Source organism: Pleurodeles waltl, chromosome 8 (assembly GCF_031143425.1).
Source record: "Pleurodeles waltl isolate 20211129_DDA chromosome 8, aPleWal1.hap1.20221129, whole genome shotgun sequence".
NCBI lineage: Eukaryota > Metazoa > Chordata > Amphibia > Caudata > Salamandridae > Pleurodeles > Pleurodeles waltl.
This window is the reverse complement of record NC_090447.1, coordinates 1,466,512,883-1,466,527,194: the sequence shown is the minus strand read 5'-3', so window position 1 is coordinate 1,466,527,194 and position 14,312 is coordinate 1,466,512,883. Positions and strand designations below refer to the sequence as shown.

Below are 14,312 nucleotides of genomic sequence, written 5' to 3'. Positions count from 1 at the left end.
AGGAAACTGCATAAGTGGGTTTCCAGCTTGTCCTTGGGGGCAGTAAGCAGACGATTTCCATTAAGGTGTGTGAGAACTCCCAACGACACCAGCGACCGCCTCAGTGCCCTTTTTTTTTTGGGGGGGGAGTGAGGGGGGGTTTAGGGAGCTTGCTGAGATGCAAAGTGTCTGTTATGTAGCCCTCTGCACGAGGCCTTGCCCCCTCCTCACATGGTCAAATTTATTTGTAAGTTGTCTAGTATGTACATGTCGTGAGCATGAATGCCACTGAGACGCATCAAGGGTGTAGCTATCATTGGTTAACCAGGTGCAGTGGTACTGGGGCACAGTGCTTGGAGGGGTGCATTAAACAGTCGTAGTTGCTGGATTTACTACCCGAGACGCAGTCAAAAGGCCGTTTTCCTGGCTTGCAACCCGGCACATGGCATACTTGCTGTGCAGGGTTGGCTCACGCCCCACGCTACCACATGCCAGACTCGTGCACTCAAGTTTGAGTCCATGGTTGGGTGTGGTTACTAATATAAAGTTAGGCATCTAGGGGTCCTTTCATTGACATTTCTCTTTACTTCCTTCCTCTGCAGGACCCGGAACAGCAATGTCGAATAACGGATCCCTGGATCTGGCTGCACCCTTCTGGCTACTGGCTGCCTCCCTCTTCTGCCTATTCTACAAATGTTAATACAACACCTTTCAAAACAAAACACACAAAAATGGTCATACAGGAGAAGAAGAGAAAGAGAGGCGGGACTGTTTCTTTCACCACTTTGTGTGTTCACGAAGCGAAGAACATAGAACAACGCGAGAAGATGCTGAATATTTGAAACTCAACAAAAAATCCCGTAGAAGACAAAAAACGGACTGAATTTCTGTGTAAAGAACCAACATATGCCGAGAACATTGAAATGTTGTAAAAAATGTTTTTTTTTTCTTTTTCAGTTTGAATTTCTCTTTATGCAAAGGTCTAGCTTTGGTGTTTCTCTGCCTAACCCCTTCCTCTCCTCCCCTGTCCCTCCCCTCTTCCAAATGCCTCTTGTCCCTTTCGATTTGATGAGCAGGCTTTAGACTATGAAGTATAATCCAATTTTCTCTGTAACACTGGTGTCCCGAGGAAGCTTGCTGGGGTCTCCAATCTCAAGAGACCCGCACCTTCTTCCTGGTTTGCTGTGTGGGTTTGGGTGTGCATGTGCGTATGAAATGCAGCGCCCAGGAGCGTATGGCACCTTGAGCTTTTACTAGATACAAGACGAAGCCTTTGTAGCAATGGCCGTCAACCACTTCCTGCCTCCAGAATAAGTGCGCTCCACCCTTCCTCTGCCACAGGGGGGTTCTAGCCATGCTCAGTGGTGGGCAGGGCCTTGCTGGAGGCATCACTATGGATTTCTCAAGTCATGGCATCCAGCGCAGAACAAAATGACAAGGGGTCAGCAACCACGTGTGTGAGTGGTCAGTGTTATGTTTTTTGGACTGGACTGGTTTTTTGGTGGTGCTGTTGTATCATTAGTATAAGGATGATGCACTTTTTTTTAGAAAGTAGAGTTACTTATTGAGATTTGCCTCAGTCTCAATACAGTGTTGAGAACCCCAGCCAAACTTTAGGCATTGTTGCGGCTCACTCTCCTGTAATACAAAATACCACTTTCATGTTCCTAAGACCCTTAACACAACTCACCTTCTGACCCAGGCAGTCAGTAGGTGGGATGTTGACAGCCGAGCATCCTTTTGAAATATTGTGTGACATTCCAACTTGTCAGCAGGTCTGAGTCAGTTTCATGCTAGAATACTCCAACATACGACTACCTATCCTCCGACCCTAATGGCCCACAGAGTCATGTGTCCTCTGTCAAAACTCCTAATTTCTCAGCAGGTGAGTCTGCTTGTTGTTGAGACCAAGATCTAGGTGCCCTTACATGAGCCTACAGAGAAGGGTCTTACTACCTAAAGTTATGACTTCCATTCTACCCATCCTGCAACAATGGGTTATGTCATCTCCACACATTACCCCTCTGCACTGGATGTGCCGCAGTTAAGAGGGTTTAGCAAAACTTACCTTCATTGCTTACTCTTTTTCTAGACAGTTTAGAAGTCCTTCAGGTCTTTCTCAAATGATTTGCGTATGCATTTTGTTTGGCAAGTGTCAGAAACTATGTTACTTTCTTGTTCTTTAGATAAACATTCATGCCATAACAAAATAAGGTGTTGCTTCCTCCTACAAGCATGTCATCAAGAAAGGCATAGCCTTTGCTTCAATTGGCCAAAGTTTCTCTTGTAACTTTGTTTGGCAAGTGTCAGAAACTATGTTACTTTCTTGTTCTTTAGATATACATTCATGCCATAACAAAATAAGGTGTTGCTTCCTCCTACAAGCATGTCATCAAGAAAGGCATAGCCTTTGCTTCAATTGGCCAAAGTTTCTCTTGTAACTTTTAAAGTTTGATATATTTTACGAAAATGGCCACTAAAGGAAAGCTACAAGCATCAAGAAAATGTTCAAATAGGAACCTGCTTATCGCACTGTCATCCAAGTAAAACTTGATAACTGTTGACATTGGGGCAAGCAAAACCCTAGTCATTCAAGGATGAAGTTGGTCCTCAAAGACCATGTTTGGGACTGGTACACTGCAGTATTATATGATGGGCTTGGAATAGAGATGGGTAGGGGGGTTGGTCTGATTCGTGATATCATTGTCATGCTTGCATTTCCCTGCTGTATTACAGTGACACATTTCACATTAAAGCCACAGAGACAAAAATACAATGGAGTCACCTTGTCAGAGATTCCTGAACATATTAGCCCAGTTCTGCATTGATTTATCATACTGATTCATAAAACGTTGTGTTCCTACTAATACTTTAGATAATGCAGGGCCACAAATTGTCAAGCATCCTGAGCTCACACCATGAAGATCCCAAGAGGTTGTTTGTGCTTCTTGCTCTGTCAAGTTTTTATGGTTTGACTACCAACCTAATGGTTCCTTTCATAGGTAAGCCAGTTCTTTATGAATTACAAAGTACAGTGCCAGAATCCACTGGAGGCACCTACTGATATGGTTTAGTTCCATACTCCTAAACCTTGAATCTCTTAAAGCCCCATGTAGCCCATGCCCAAAAGATCAGTTTTTGGCTCTGGATTTCTAGGACCTTGCAGCAGTGGAGTGGGCTGTTATACTGTGAAGCTCATACACCATGCGCTACCTTCACCGGGTTAAGGAATCAGGTGGTCACTGAAACAAGTCCTCTAAAATCTATTGAAGGGATGCTACTGGCTTCGGTCAGGAGGTGTCTGCATGATCCAGAGGATGAGGAGTCTTCTGGAGAGAGGAAGTTGTCATAGGTAATTCTTTCTCAAATAGTATGAAGACACATTTGCAGTCACAACTCACACAGGAAAAATTAACATCAGGTCCTAAATCCTATAGACATTAAATTTCCATTATTGTTCTCACTCAATATACTCCACTGACCAAGCTTTGAGATGTACTTAAATATTGATATTAGTCATATATCATAATAATTCCAAAATTTTATTTCACAGTATTTTCCTCTGACAGATACCTTGGTAAACCCTAACAACTCCCTCATCTTTGATCTTGATTGGCTTTCGATAATCCTAATATCAGTCATGTAGCTGGGTATCTGGTTCTTATTCCATCCATATTCCAGGTCTGTAGCATCGCTAACCAGCCTTGTAGTTTATAAATGTGCCCTCAAAACAAAGTCACTGATGGTGGCTGTGAGCTAGCAGATAGTCATCTTTTTACATGCTTCCTCCTAGATGGGTTTCTCTTTCAGTTCTGCGAACACTAGAATGTTCCTCTCCAAAGACCATTTGTGAGAGAAGAGCAACTCTTACCGTCGAACAGACAAGGCCAGAACATCAGAATGTGCCTACTTCCTCTGAACTTCTGAGAAAACCATCATTGCCTGACTCAAGATTATAGTAGCACTTGAAAAGGTATCATACATTTTTTGAAAGAATTGAATTGTACCACTGGCTCTGCTGGCAAAGTTTCCTCATCTGCACGTGTGAACAACAACAAAACCTAACAAAAGGATACTTTTGCTGCTAGCATTAGCGTAGGATGAGTAGAGCTGCAGACCATGTTGCATGTGGTCTGTAATGCCTTGATTAGTTTTGGAGATCCAGTACTTATACATCACCAGATAGTCAGGTGCAGTAGGTCAAAATTGCATGATAGTTCTATCAGGTGAAAAAAATGATTGAGACATATGAGGGTAAAATATTCATGCTCACTTTAGAAGTGCACCAAAGAAACTCAGCAAGACTCAGTTGGGTAAGGGCACAGTGATGTTGCGAGTATGTCTCGGGCATGGTTGTGAATAGTCAGACCCCGAACAACAAAGATGAGTAATTTAAGATGTTTTGTGGAGCCAATGGATGGAAATTCATTATTCCTTTGAGCAGCTGTGTTCAGCCTTTGGGGAGTTTTGTAGGTGGTTATTGCAAATGCAAAGTTGTTGCTCAGCGGTGTAAATGCACTGGTTATTTGTGGATGTACCAAGCGGGAATATCAGAGTTACTGCTTTTTAGGCTGGAGGTCCATTGGCAGAGCTGCATCTGTGTAGCTTATTTTGATGGTCGAAGCAGAAGTGTTTTTTGACATTGTCACATTAGTATTGAGGTACGATGGAGTAGTACCTGGGTCTACCATTGATCTGCAGGTTTCTTAGATTAGGGTGATTGACTAAATAATGTTGGCTGGTACATTTAATCAAGAGCAGTGTATTTCGGCATAATCCTGCTGGAGCTACTGCTGAGAAACTATTTTAGGGTTGATTTTAAAATATATGCATAAATGTTGATGGAAGCTACCCCCCACCAAAGCTCATCTGATCTGCTCATGTCCTTGCCTATTGCAGCACCATACACCAAACTCAGCCCTGTCTTCATCTTTGCGTTGTCCATTCTGCATGAACTTCAGCCTCTAAGTGACAGCTCAGAATCACCTGTTAGGACTGTTCCCTTTACACCCAGTGGCTTGAGACTTTCCTACCATGAGAAGAAGAGAATTGCTCTTCAGAGTGCAGGCTCTGATTCTAAGGCTGTGTATCCTTAACCTGGAGTACCTTTTTCATGCTGAGTGTAACAAAGACACATGAACCAGAAGCTGGGTCTTGTTCAGTATTCTGACGTAGGACATCCTAGTAGCCTACAGTTTGTTTGGGTCACAGAATGTTGTCACCTATCACTTCTTTGCTGCAGATACATATGGGGAACACTCGCAGCCATGATAATTCCATGGGATTGGCACCACGCACCAGCTCTTGCCAACTGAGCGAACATGAACTCTGATTTGCACCACTTGGGTCATGCTCAGTCACTGATCTGCTGGAGTTTGTGCAATGTAAACAAACTGTTGCTCCAGAAGTGAAGCCTACTTACGAAAGTGACATTTGAATGACCTCTCAAGGTCAAGGTCTTTAAATGGTGCACTTATGACCACACAGGGCCCTAGTTGAAGATCCACTGCCATATCAAGCACTCTGTAGCAGAGTAGTTCCCAACCTGGCTCCAGAGATATTTTAAGATCCAAGTGAAGACACAAAGGGGAAATTCTGGACTTTGAGGCAAACGGTGATTCTCAGCAGTGAAACTCTATTTAAAGTCAGTGGAGCCTTTGAGACTGGATAAACGAGAGACTCCTGTAAGGTATAGGACTGAACCTGGGGAGGAGCGTTTGATGTGCCTCGGCTCCTTCATATTGATGAATCAATAGTCTTATGCACAAGAATTTGGAAAAATGTATGGGGCAGTTGATTCCGCCCCTGCCTGCGCCTCTTCTAGTCTCGTCAACAGCAGCAGCAACCCTGTCTTCGCGCCTAGAAATAAACTGTATTTCCTCCTGCCCCCGCCACCTCCACCACAAAGGCCCATATTTATACTTTTTGATGCTGAACTGCGCTAAAATGTTTAACTCCATAACTCGCAAAGTATAAATATGGAGTTAAATTTGCACTGAATTAGCGTAAACAAAATTATGCTAATTCAGCGCAAACAGAGTATAAATATGGGACAAAATGTCTTCAACAATTAGCGGCAATTGTCAGCTGACAAATTAAGAGGCGAAATAAATCCAATGTGAAAAAAAAAAAAGAATCCAATTTGCAGCGGAGACTGATTGCACGTGCCTTCAGGGCAGAATTAAATGGGTTAATGTAAAACCTCCTCGTACTCGCACACGCTGCACACGCACTCCAGTGCTGTCTTACTAGGCCCTCCTCTCGCCCCCATCCCGTCACCTTGTTATTCAGTCCTAGCAGGGAATTTACTGGCCTTGGGGCCCACGCCCACGCACCCTGCTGAGACCTACACATTCTGCATAGCAGATGCCGTAAATTAAAGCAGGCGCCGGTATCCGGGCTTCCAGCGTTGGTGGATAAAATGTGTCTCAGTCCGAGGACGCGTGTAATTGCGTTTGCACCTGACGAAATCAGGCACCACACGGACACCTCTGGCGTGATACCCGTATGTGAGGCGGGAAGCACTGCCTGTCCCGATGCACATTCCACTTAGCCAGTTACTACCTTTTTCTGCTGCATATATTGTGGTGGAGTTAGGGGCGAGGGATGAACTGAGTACTGTGCGTCCATTTGAGACAAACAAAACGTGCATTCAGATTAAACACCTTGCACTGAGCAATAGGAACCAGTTCCAATATGCAACTGGAGTTAAATGACATGTTCATCATGGCTGTTCGGGGCCAAAAACCCACAGGTTAGTCCAGTAATAATCATTTGGAGCTGGTCAAACACTTTCTGCCTGGGCGCCCTCTGCCCTTCAGTGCATGATTGCATGTGGACCGCTTGATAAAAATCTTGTCTTTAGTTTGGATACCAGGGTGCATAGCAAAGAACCATTGAAGGTGCCCGGAACCAACTGGGACTGTGGGTCCACATACAGAACACAAACACTGCCAAAGTCAGCACAGTTTTGGGTTCAATGTGCTCAGGCATGTGGCATTCACTCATTAGAAAGTGCTGATGAATTACGGAGCCAGCATGAGCCGACAGAGAGGGCTATAGCTGTAAAGCAGTTCCTCATGCAGTTCAATGCAAGCACTTGAGCAGTGGCGTAACAAAGGCCACCGTAGCCCCTGCAGTGCAGGGGGCCTGAGCTCCCGAGAGCCCCCTCAGCACAGTATTCTGGCTTCGGAGCTCCTGCATGAGTCTGGAGGGAGGGGCCCCTCCATGTACTATGCGGAGGGGGGGCTCAAGTTTCTTCATGCCTGCACTTGAGCTGAGGTGGAAGAATGCACCCAAACAGACAATATCATTAGGTGAGAGATGAATATTCCACTGGGCTGACCCAAGAAGTAATTGACAAAGCTTACAGGTAATGGCTGAAAGCGGCTTGTAGAAGAAGGCCAATGGCTGAACCATACCGACCCAAAGTCTACTCCATGTATGTTGTCAGCAGTAGGTCTGCTTGACAGCTGTGCTGTCAATACCGAGACATAAAAATGCAGTATTTCCAGTGCATGCTCTAGAGACAGTTCAACAATGATACATGAAGCAGTGGCTTAACTGCATGCATATTCTGGCCTACCTTTGCAGCAGTGAATTTATGGGACCTCCCATTCCCCTTCCCAAAGGAAGGTGCACTAATTGTGCACCACCAAGGAGGCTCAGAATTAACACCCACTCTAGGCTGCTTTGCCCTTCCATGTGAATCTGTAGTATGGTGTATTCATAAAGTCTTACCCCTTTGAATAGGATCACGCCGCCATGCACATGAAAGAACGCCCATTTCACATTTTATGTGCACCGCATGTCTACGTGACCCCTGCAAATGCCTCAGGCCTTCTAATCTTTTAGTGAGCTGACTGAAAATATTATGCCATGTCTCACTCAACTTTTGAAGTCGGAAAATACTATCTACGGGTTCTCTGGCTAACCAGCAGGGCCACCGCACCAGCATATACCAAATGAGACCTGGTGTCTGGCTGTAGCTCCACTCCAGGCTCACTCAAGCTCATGCCTGCTTGCTTTCCGATGCTTATGCATTACACCACCCCGAACAACATTTTCACTTTGGTAACCAAAGTATATAACAGCCTGCTACATTTAGGGACATATTTATACTTTTTTTAGTGCCACATTTGTGACGCTTTTTGATGCAAAACCGGTGCCAACGTACAAAATACAATTGTATTTTGTATGTTTGCACCGCTTTTGCATCAAAAAATTACGCAAATGTGGCACTAAAAAGTATAAATATGGACCTTAGAGTCTCAAAATAGCTACACTTTTATAACTGAGGACATGATTTAGATTTTGGCAGACGGGTTACTCCGTTACAATGGTGACGGATGGCCTGTCCCCCGAAATATGAATCCTATAGTATATCATGGGATTTTCATTTTGACAGATGGGCTATCCGTGCGCCAAAATATAAATTAGGCCCTTCGTGTGCTACAAAAATGTACCACTGCCCTCTACTAAAAACTCACAAATGTCTAATTGCTGCAGTCTGATTGAATGGGTGGTTCTTAACAATGTGATGATCCACAGCACTTAAAATATGCCACATAATTTTCCTCTCCTATGAAGTGATAGAAATCACCCCATGGGTTTTGTGCTAAAAATTCATATTCTTTAGGTGTAAATCCTTATCGAATATTACACTGGGACACCATTAGCTCATGGTTGCTGTGCCCGTCGTCTGGACAGTTCATGGTGATCAAGCCCTTGGCTACCCTCTTGGGTGATTAGTGCACTATACAAATCATAATAACATAAAATGCTCTACATTCTGCAGTATAATCCCAATGAGTCCTCTTCAAGGTGTATATTAACAGCCCCGGTTCCTCAGATTCAGCTTCCCGGCATGCAGCAATGACCCCAGTCCTTGCTTTACATCAACAGCCCCAGCTCTTGATCTGTGCTAGTGGTCCACACTCTTAAACATCAATAATCCAAGACCTTGGCATGCCTCAATTAATCCCCATTCTTGAGGTCCAGCAGTGTTCTCTATCCTTATACAGTGACAAGCCTGTCTTCTTTGTTTATACCAATACTTCACAACACTGCAAGCTCTACAAATCCTTTGCATGCCACAAAAGCTCTTGTTCTTCATGGGCAACAAGAACCCTCATTGGTAGGCTCTAACAGCCCTTGTTCTTGGTTTTCATCAATAGCCAACCTTCTTGTTGTACCCTTACACCCCACATTCTTGGAATGTGCCACTCATCAACATTTTTATGCACCAGAAATCTAGATTTTTGGTATGCACCAGTGACCCCAGGTCTTGATAGGCACCAATGGCCCACATTCTTATGCGCTAACAGCTCAACATTCTTGGTTGCAGCAGTTGTCCATTTTCTAATGCTTAAGGCACATTTTTCAAGTCAAAAGCTCATGTTCTTCTGCACCAAAAGTTGACTCTTCCCAGTATTCACTATCTCTTCAAGAGAGACATAAGTTGCTGGCTGCTGTGTCATGTATAGAACTTTCACTAGTTTTACTCTTACTGCATTACCAAATTTGTAAGGATTCTCAATTCTTGTAGTCAAACAATCAAATCCCCTTTGTGGGGGATAGCTATCCCGTCTTCCTGTTGTGCATCCTAGGCACTCGTCACTTCTTGAGCCCCGAGCGCCGGTGGCTCCCCGTGACACCAGTTTAACGAAAGTGTGTTGTGTGACAATGAAGGGGAACATTGTTTCAATTTTGTGTGCAGTCATGGAGACAGAACGTTTACTAAAAAAGCGTGAGGGACTTAAAACGAATGCCGTGTGTTTTTGAGGTGTAAATATATACAGTAACCAGTACTTTTCACTTAGAATGAAAGCCAATCTTGGTTCAGATTGAGTTGCCGAGTTTGATGGCTGTTCTTTAGTCTTTTTCAAAAGACAGGCATACTGCTTCTCATAGCATTTAACACATTCATCATGGCCGTTCTTTCTCCATAAAGGTGGGGTGACATAAAAATATTGAAAATGGATATGGAGACCAGATGTCCCCGAATGGACAGTCTAGTTATGGCAGATTCAATGATTGCAATTGGCTAGCTTCCAGCCCTACTTGCCTTTTAAAGGCACCATCCTATCGAGCTAGACGTCTGCTATTCTTACGGGCCATTTCTCCTCTCTTACGCTTTCATTGATATCTGTGCACTGCTGATGCTTGCTTGTTCTCACACTCGCCCTTGTGAGGTCTCACGATGAAACATAGCTTCAACAGCTTGCTTGAACTCAATGAGGGAGATGCAAGTAATCAGGGCAGAATGCAGATATGTTGGTGAGCGCAACCATAGGACATCATTCTGAGCCATTCTACTCACCAGTAGTAAGAAGGGGTTGGGTGCAGACATAGAAATTTGGAACTAGGGACAACAGAAGACCCGTCAGCCCAAAAAACGCACGAAACAACAGCGCCTAAATACAAGGTTTTGCGATTTCTTGAAGGTCTTGGAAGATATTAAATAGATTACAGTCAGTATTGTGCATTCAAACTAATTTAAAGCACTGATCCGGGAAATGAGTCACAGCACTTCATGACCACGTGGGCACTATAGTCGGTTATTACTGTAAATTAAATAAAGTAACCAAAATACATCACTTTTTAAAAAGTATTATTAGAAACTTCATATTCAGAATCAGGCTGTAGAAGTATGTCCCCATCCAGGACATCGAAAGCAAGATAACCGGACCATTATTCTAGGGCGCACCCCTGAGGTTTGTAATGATGCCCGAGCAATGCTGCTTGCATCTTCTTGGGACCTTCTGCGTTGCTCAGAGTTCATTGGCCAGGTCTCAAATGAAGGGATGTGAGCACACAGGCACACAAAATGGATTCTGGGTAATCCAATCCGAGTTTATACTGCTTCACCCCAGCCCCCATTTGCTTCTTGGGTGGTAATGAACCGCATCATATTGGGTACTCAGGATAGGGTCAAAAGTTCAGACAGTATTACTCTTTTTAAAGGATCTTTCACTTTTCTTTTCTGATTTACCTGCACAACTGTTGACCATTAATTCCCATTCAAGTCACATTGATGCTAGCCACTTTCACCTGGTCCCACTCCCAACATCACCTCCGATGATAATGAGGTCTGTGCAGCGGGCAGCCAAGGACATTTTCGAGATGATTGTCTTTGGAGATTTTAATTCTGAAAACGTTATTCTGTACTTTAAACTATGGGTGTGTGCAAAGTAGAAAAGGTTTAGTTCCACGGACTTTGTGAATTCTTTCAAATCTTAACAACCTGTGTTAAGTGTAAACATCTCAGCATAATTGTCTAGCAGGAATGGCCTCAGGGGAAATGTTTTTACAACGAACTTCAGGAGAATTTTCACACACAGACGACGTTTTGTTAAGTTAAATAAATTTGTAATCTTCCAACAGCAAGAAGTTTATCAACCCTTCAAAACTTAGCACCAGAATTTAATTTTACACAGTCATACTTGAAACCATATGCACAATTATTTGAAACAACATGTAATACATTTCTAATCTTCATTTCTCAGCGGGAAGGGTATATAAAAAATATAGAAGAGATGCATGTGTGTAGAACCCGTTCAGTAGCAACGCAGACTGTAGTCTGCAATCCTACAATTAAGGGTACGTTACCACTGCAGCAGGTTGCATGCTTAAAATGTCACATTGTGCGAAAGATGCAATATCCAGAGGTCTTAGGAATCCCAAAACTAGTTAGTTACAACCAGGGTACCAAAACCGAAAGGTCACCTTGCACATACTTTTCACCGCTGTTTAGTCATCATTACCGACCATGTGATCAAGCCATCATACTCAAAATCTGAAGAGACTAGCAGAATGATCCCGCCTCAATATTTAGAAGGGACCTGAGCTCAGGAAAACACTCTGTTGTTGACTTGTTGCGTACAATTCACTGAAGTCGCTGCCTCTGATTCGCCAGTGTCAAGTTTCATGCTGCTAGCCATCTCAGCCAGTATGCCAATATAGTCCTACCATGCCTGGAAATGAGTACTCCTGAGAGGCTGCAAGAGGCAGCCCTTGTGGATGTTATCTTGTTTTTTGGTACTGTACCCTATTAAAGTCCTTGGCAACACCCTCATAGCTCTTCCGCCAAACCACAACCCCATGCAAATCCCACTCCCTAACTCTGTTCCTTGTGATTCCAAACAAGGACCAGGCATCCAGGGCTGCCCTCTTGATGTAACATCAACCCTAACAACAGAACTTGGAATCAGAAGCCATGACATAAAAACATCACGTGATGTCTTAGTCGTAACTCTCTGTTCCATGGCTTTGGGTTATGCATTGATGAAGTTGCAGCATATTGTATGTTTGAGACACTAGATAACAAGAGGCACTTCCATAGACCCCATTTTCTAGGATTCATGTGGCCAGTAAACTGGAAGTTCGCAAGTCCCAAATACTGAATAACTGAATACACTTGGAGTTATAGGCGTTAGTGAGCTTCGAGTTTATCTACTCATGCTGTTCGGCTTCTCCTAAAGCACATTTGTTGAGTCAAATCATTAGAAAGCATAAAAAGGTTTTCTTTGAAAAGTCGGGAAATTTACAATTTTGCATTAATTAGCTCCGGGTGTTTTCAAATTCCACATCCATTGTGCGTTGGGATTCTCATTCTAAGAAAGAAAATAAACTGAAATTTTGATCTAGATCTGCTACTTTTGGAATCTGAGCAAATTTCTTTAAATGGTCAACTGTTCCCATTCAATAGGGGGTGGAAATGATTCCCGCTAGCGCTGTAGGTGAACAAGTATGGATCAACTTCCAGAGAAGCTCCACGGTATCCGTGAAACCATTGTATAATCATTCGCCACTGTCCGTTTATATGGACATCTTCTTTTAAACATCAGTTCCCTCCATATTTGTATTATTTAGGTATTATTGCCCTCTGCTAAGGGTGGTAGTAGTGGTTAGCAACTTCCGATGACAGTCTAAATTCCGAATTTATAGTGAAATTATAGGCTCAAAGCAAAGCTAAGTATAGCAAAGAAAAGTTAACTGCTGGTAGCACCTTACATGCGTGAGTTGTAGGGCAATTAGTGCCAGTTCTGCCAATCACAGCAAAAACAAACACATACACACAAAAACGCTGTCCCTGACTGCTTTCTGGCCCTTCTTCACTCTCTCATTGAACTCAGAATGCGGGCAAATAGCATTGGTTAAGGCCAGAATTCTAAGCATTCTGATTGGCTAAGCAAATCTCAGTATTCCAAACCCGCTTCTGTGTTATCATACGCATGCAGTGGCCATGTCTAAGGTTCCCATTGACCATAAAGTCAAAGCCAGTGTCTCGACCTGTTTACTGAAATCAGTACACAGAGCGGCTGTCGTGATTGTTTGCTTGGATGGTGGGGCAGGTGGACTATTTTTATTGAAAAATTATTTCACAACCACACTGTATTTAGTCAACAGAAGCATCTTTGAAGCAGGGTACAGCCGCCCATCTATAAAGTCTGACCCCAGAATGAAAAGCGGCAACTGGGCCAGTTTTGCCCCACTTATTACAGGGATCATTCCCCGTTTTTTTTTAGGATGTCCTTTACTGCAATGAAGTGTGTAGGGGACAATTTTGTGATTAACAGTGTTATATACACAGGAACCGTAAACAAATCTATATATATATATATATTTTACCAACATTGTTAAACAGGAACTAAATTACTGTTGGAACAAAACATGGCCATTTCCTTTTTGTAAGAGAGTTATATGGAGAACAGCTATGCGTGTGTGTAAAAAAATGCTTTTATGTATTTAACTTGTTTCCTCTTCTGTTCATTTTACGAGTACGAATGCTCTGCTCGTCTGTGGATCCTGAACAACGACAACCAGTTCTAAAAACAAAACAAAAAAAACAATAAAGCTGAAGGCTTTGTGTCTTAATTCACATTGCTTCCTCGATACCTTTGGATTTGTGTAAATGGAATCAAAAATTTGGTGATGGATTGGTTCTCGTGAGTGTCTCAGAACGTACTATAACCGCTGCCTAACTACTCTGTGATTCTTGCACGCGCTGCATGGATGTGGTGGAACACAGCGATGGGGCGATGATGGACACTGCTGGCTTGGGAGGACCAATCAAGTTTCCAACCTCCAACTGGAGCTTTGTGGCACTTTCAGCAATCTGCAATGTCCACAAGGGTTGTTGTGATGTACGCACAGCTGTCAACAGCTCTATGACATAACTTGGTATAGGCTAGGAGACAAGAACTATAAATTGTGCCCTCAATGGACTGTAAATATAGTACATTCATTCATTGCAGTATTTTGTCCCAGTACCATGAAACTCTTCAAGTATTGACTTGTGACCATGCAAGGTTTATATTAATTGCTTACAA

At 43.2% G+C, this 14,312-nt stretch overlaps 1 protein-coding gene across 4 annotated transcripts in view; it reads left to right on the top strand.

Moving 5' to 3' along the window:
- The window catches only part of LSAMP (limbic system associated membrane protein), an 879,557-nt gene extending 865,696 nt beyond the window's left edge, over positions 1-13,861 (top strand). For all 4 annotated transcript variants that reach the window (XM_069202657.1, XM_069202656.1, XM_069202658.1 and 1 more), the window contains one exon: positions 582-13,861. In XM_069202657.1, coding sequence (XP_069058758.1) covers positions 582-679 — 98 coding nt within the window. In that variant the 3' untranslated portion in view covers positions 680-13,861. The remainder of the gene's footprint in view (positions 1-581) is intronic.
- Positions 13,862-14,312: the final 451 nt, after the last annotated feature.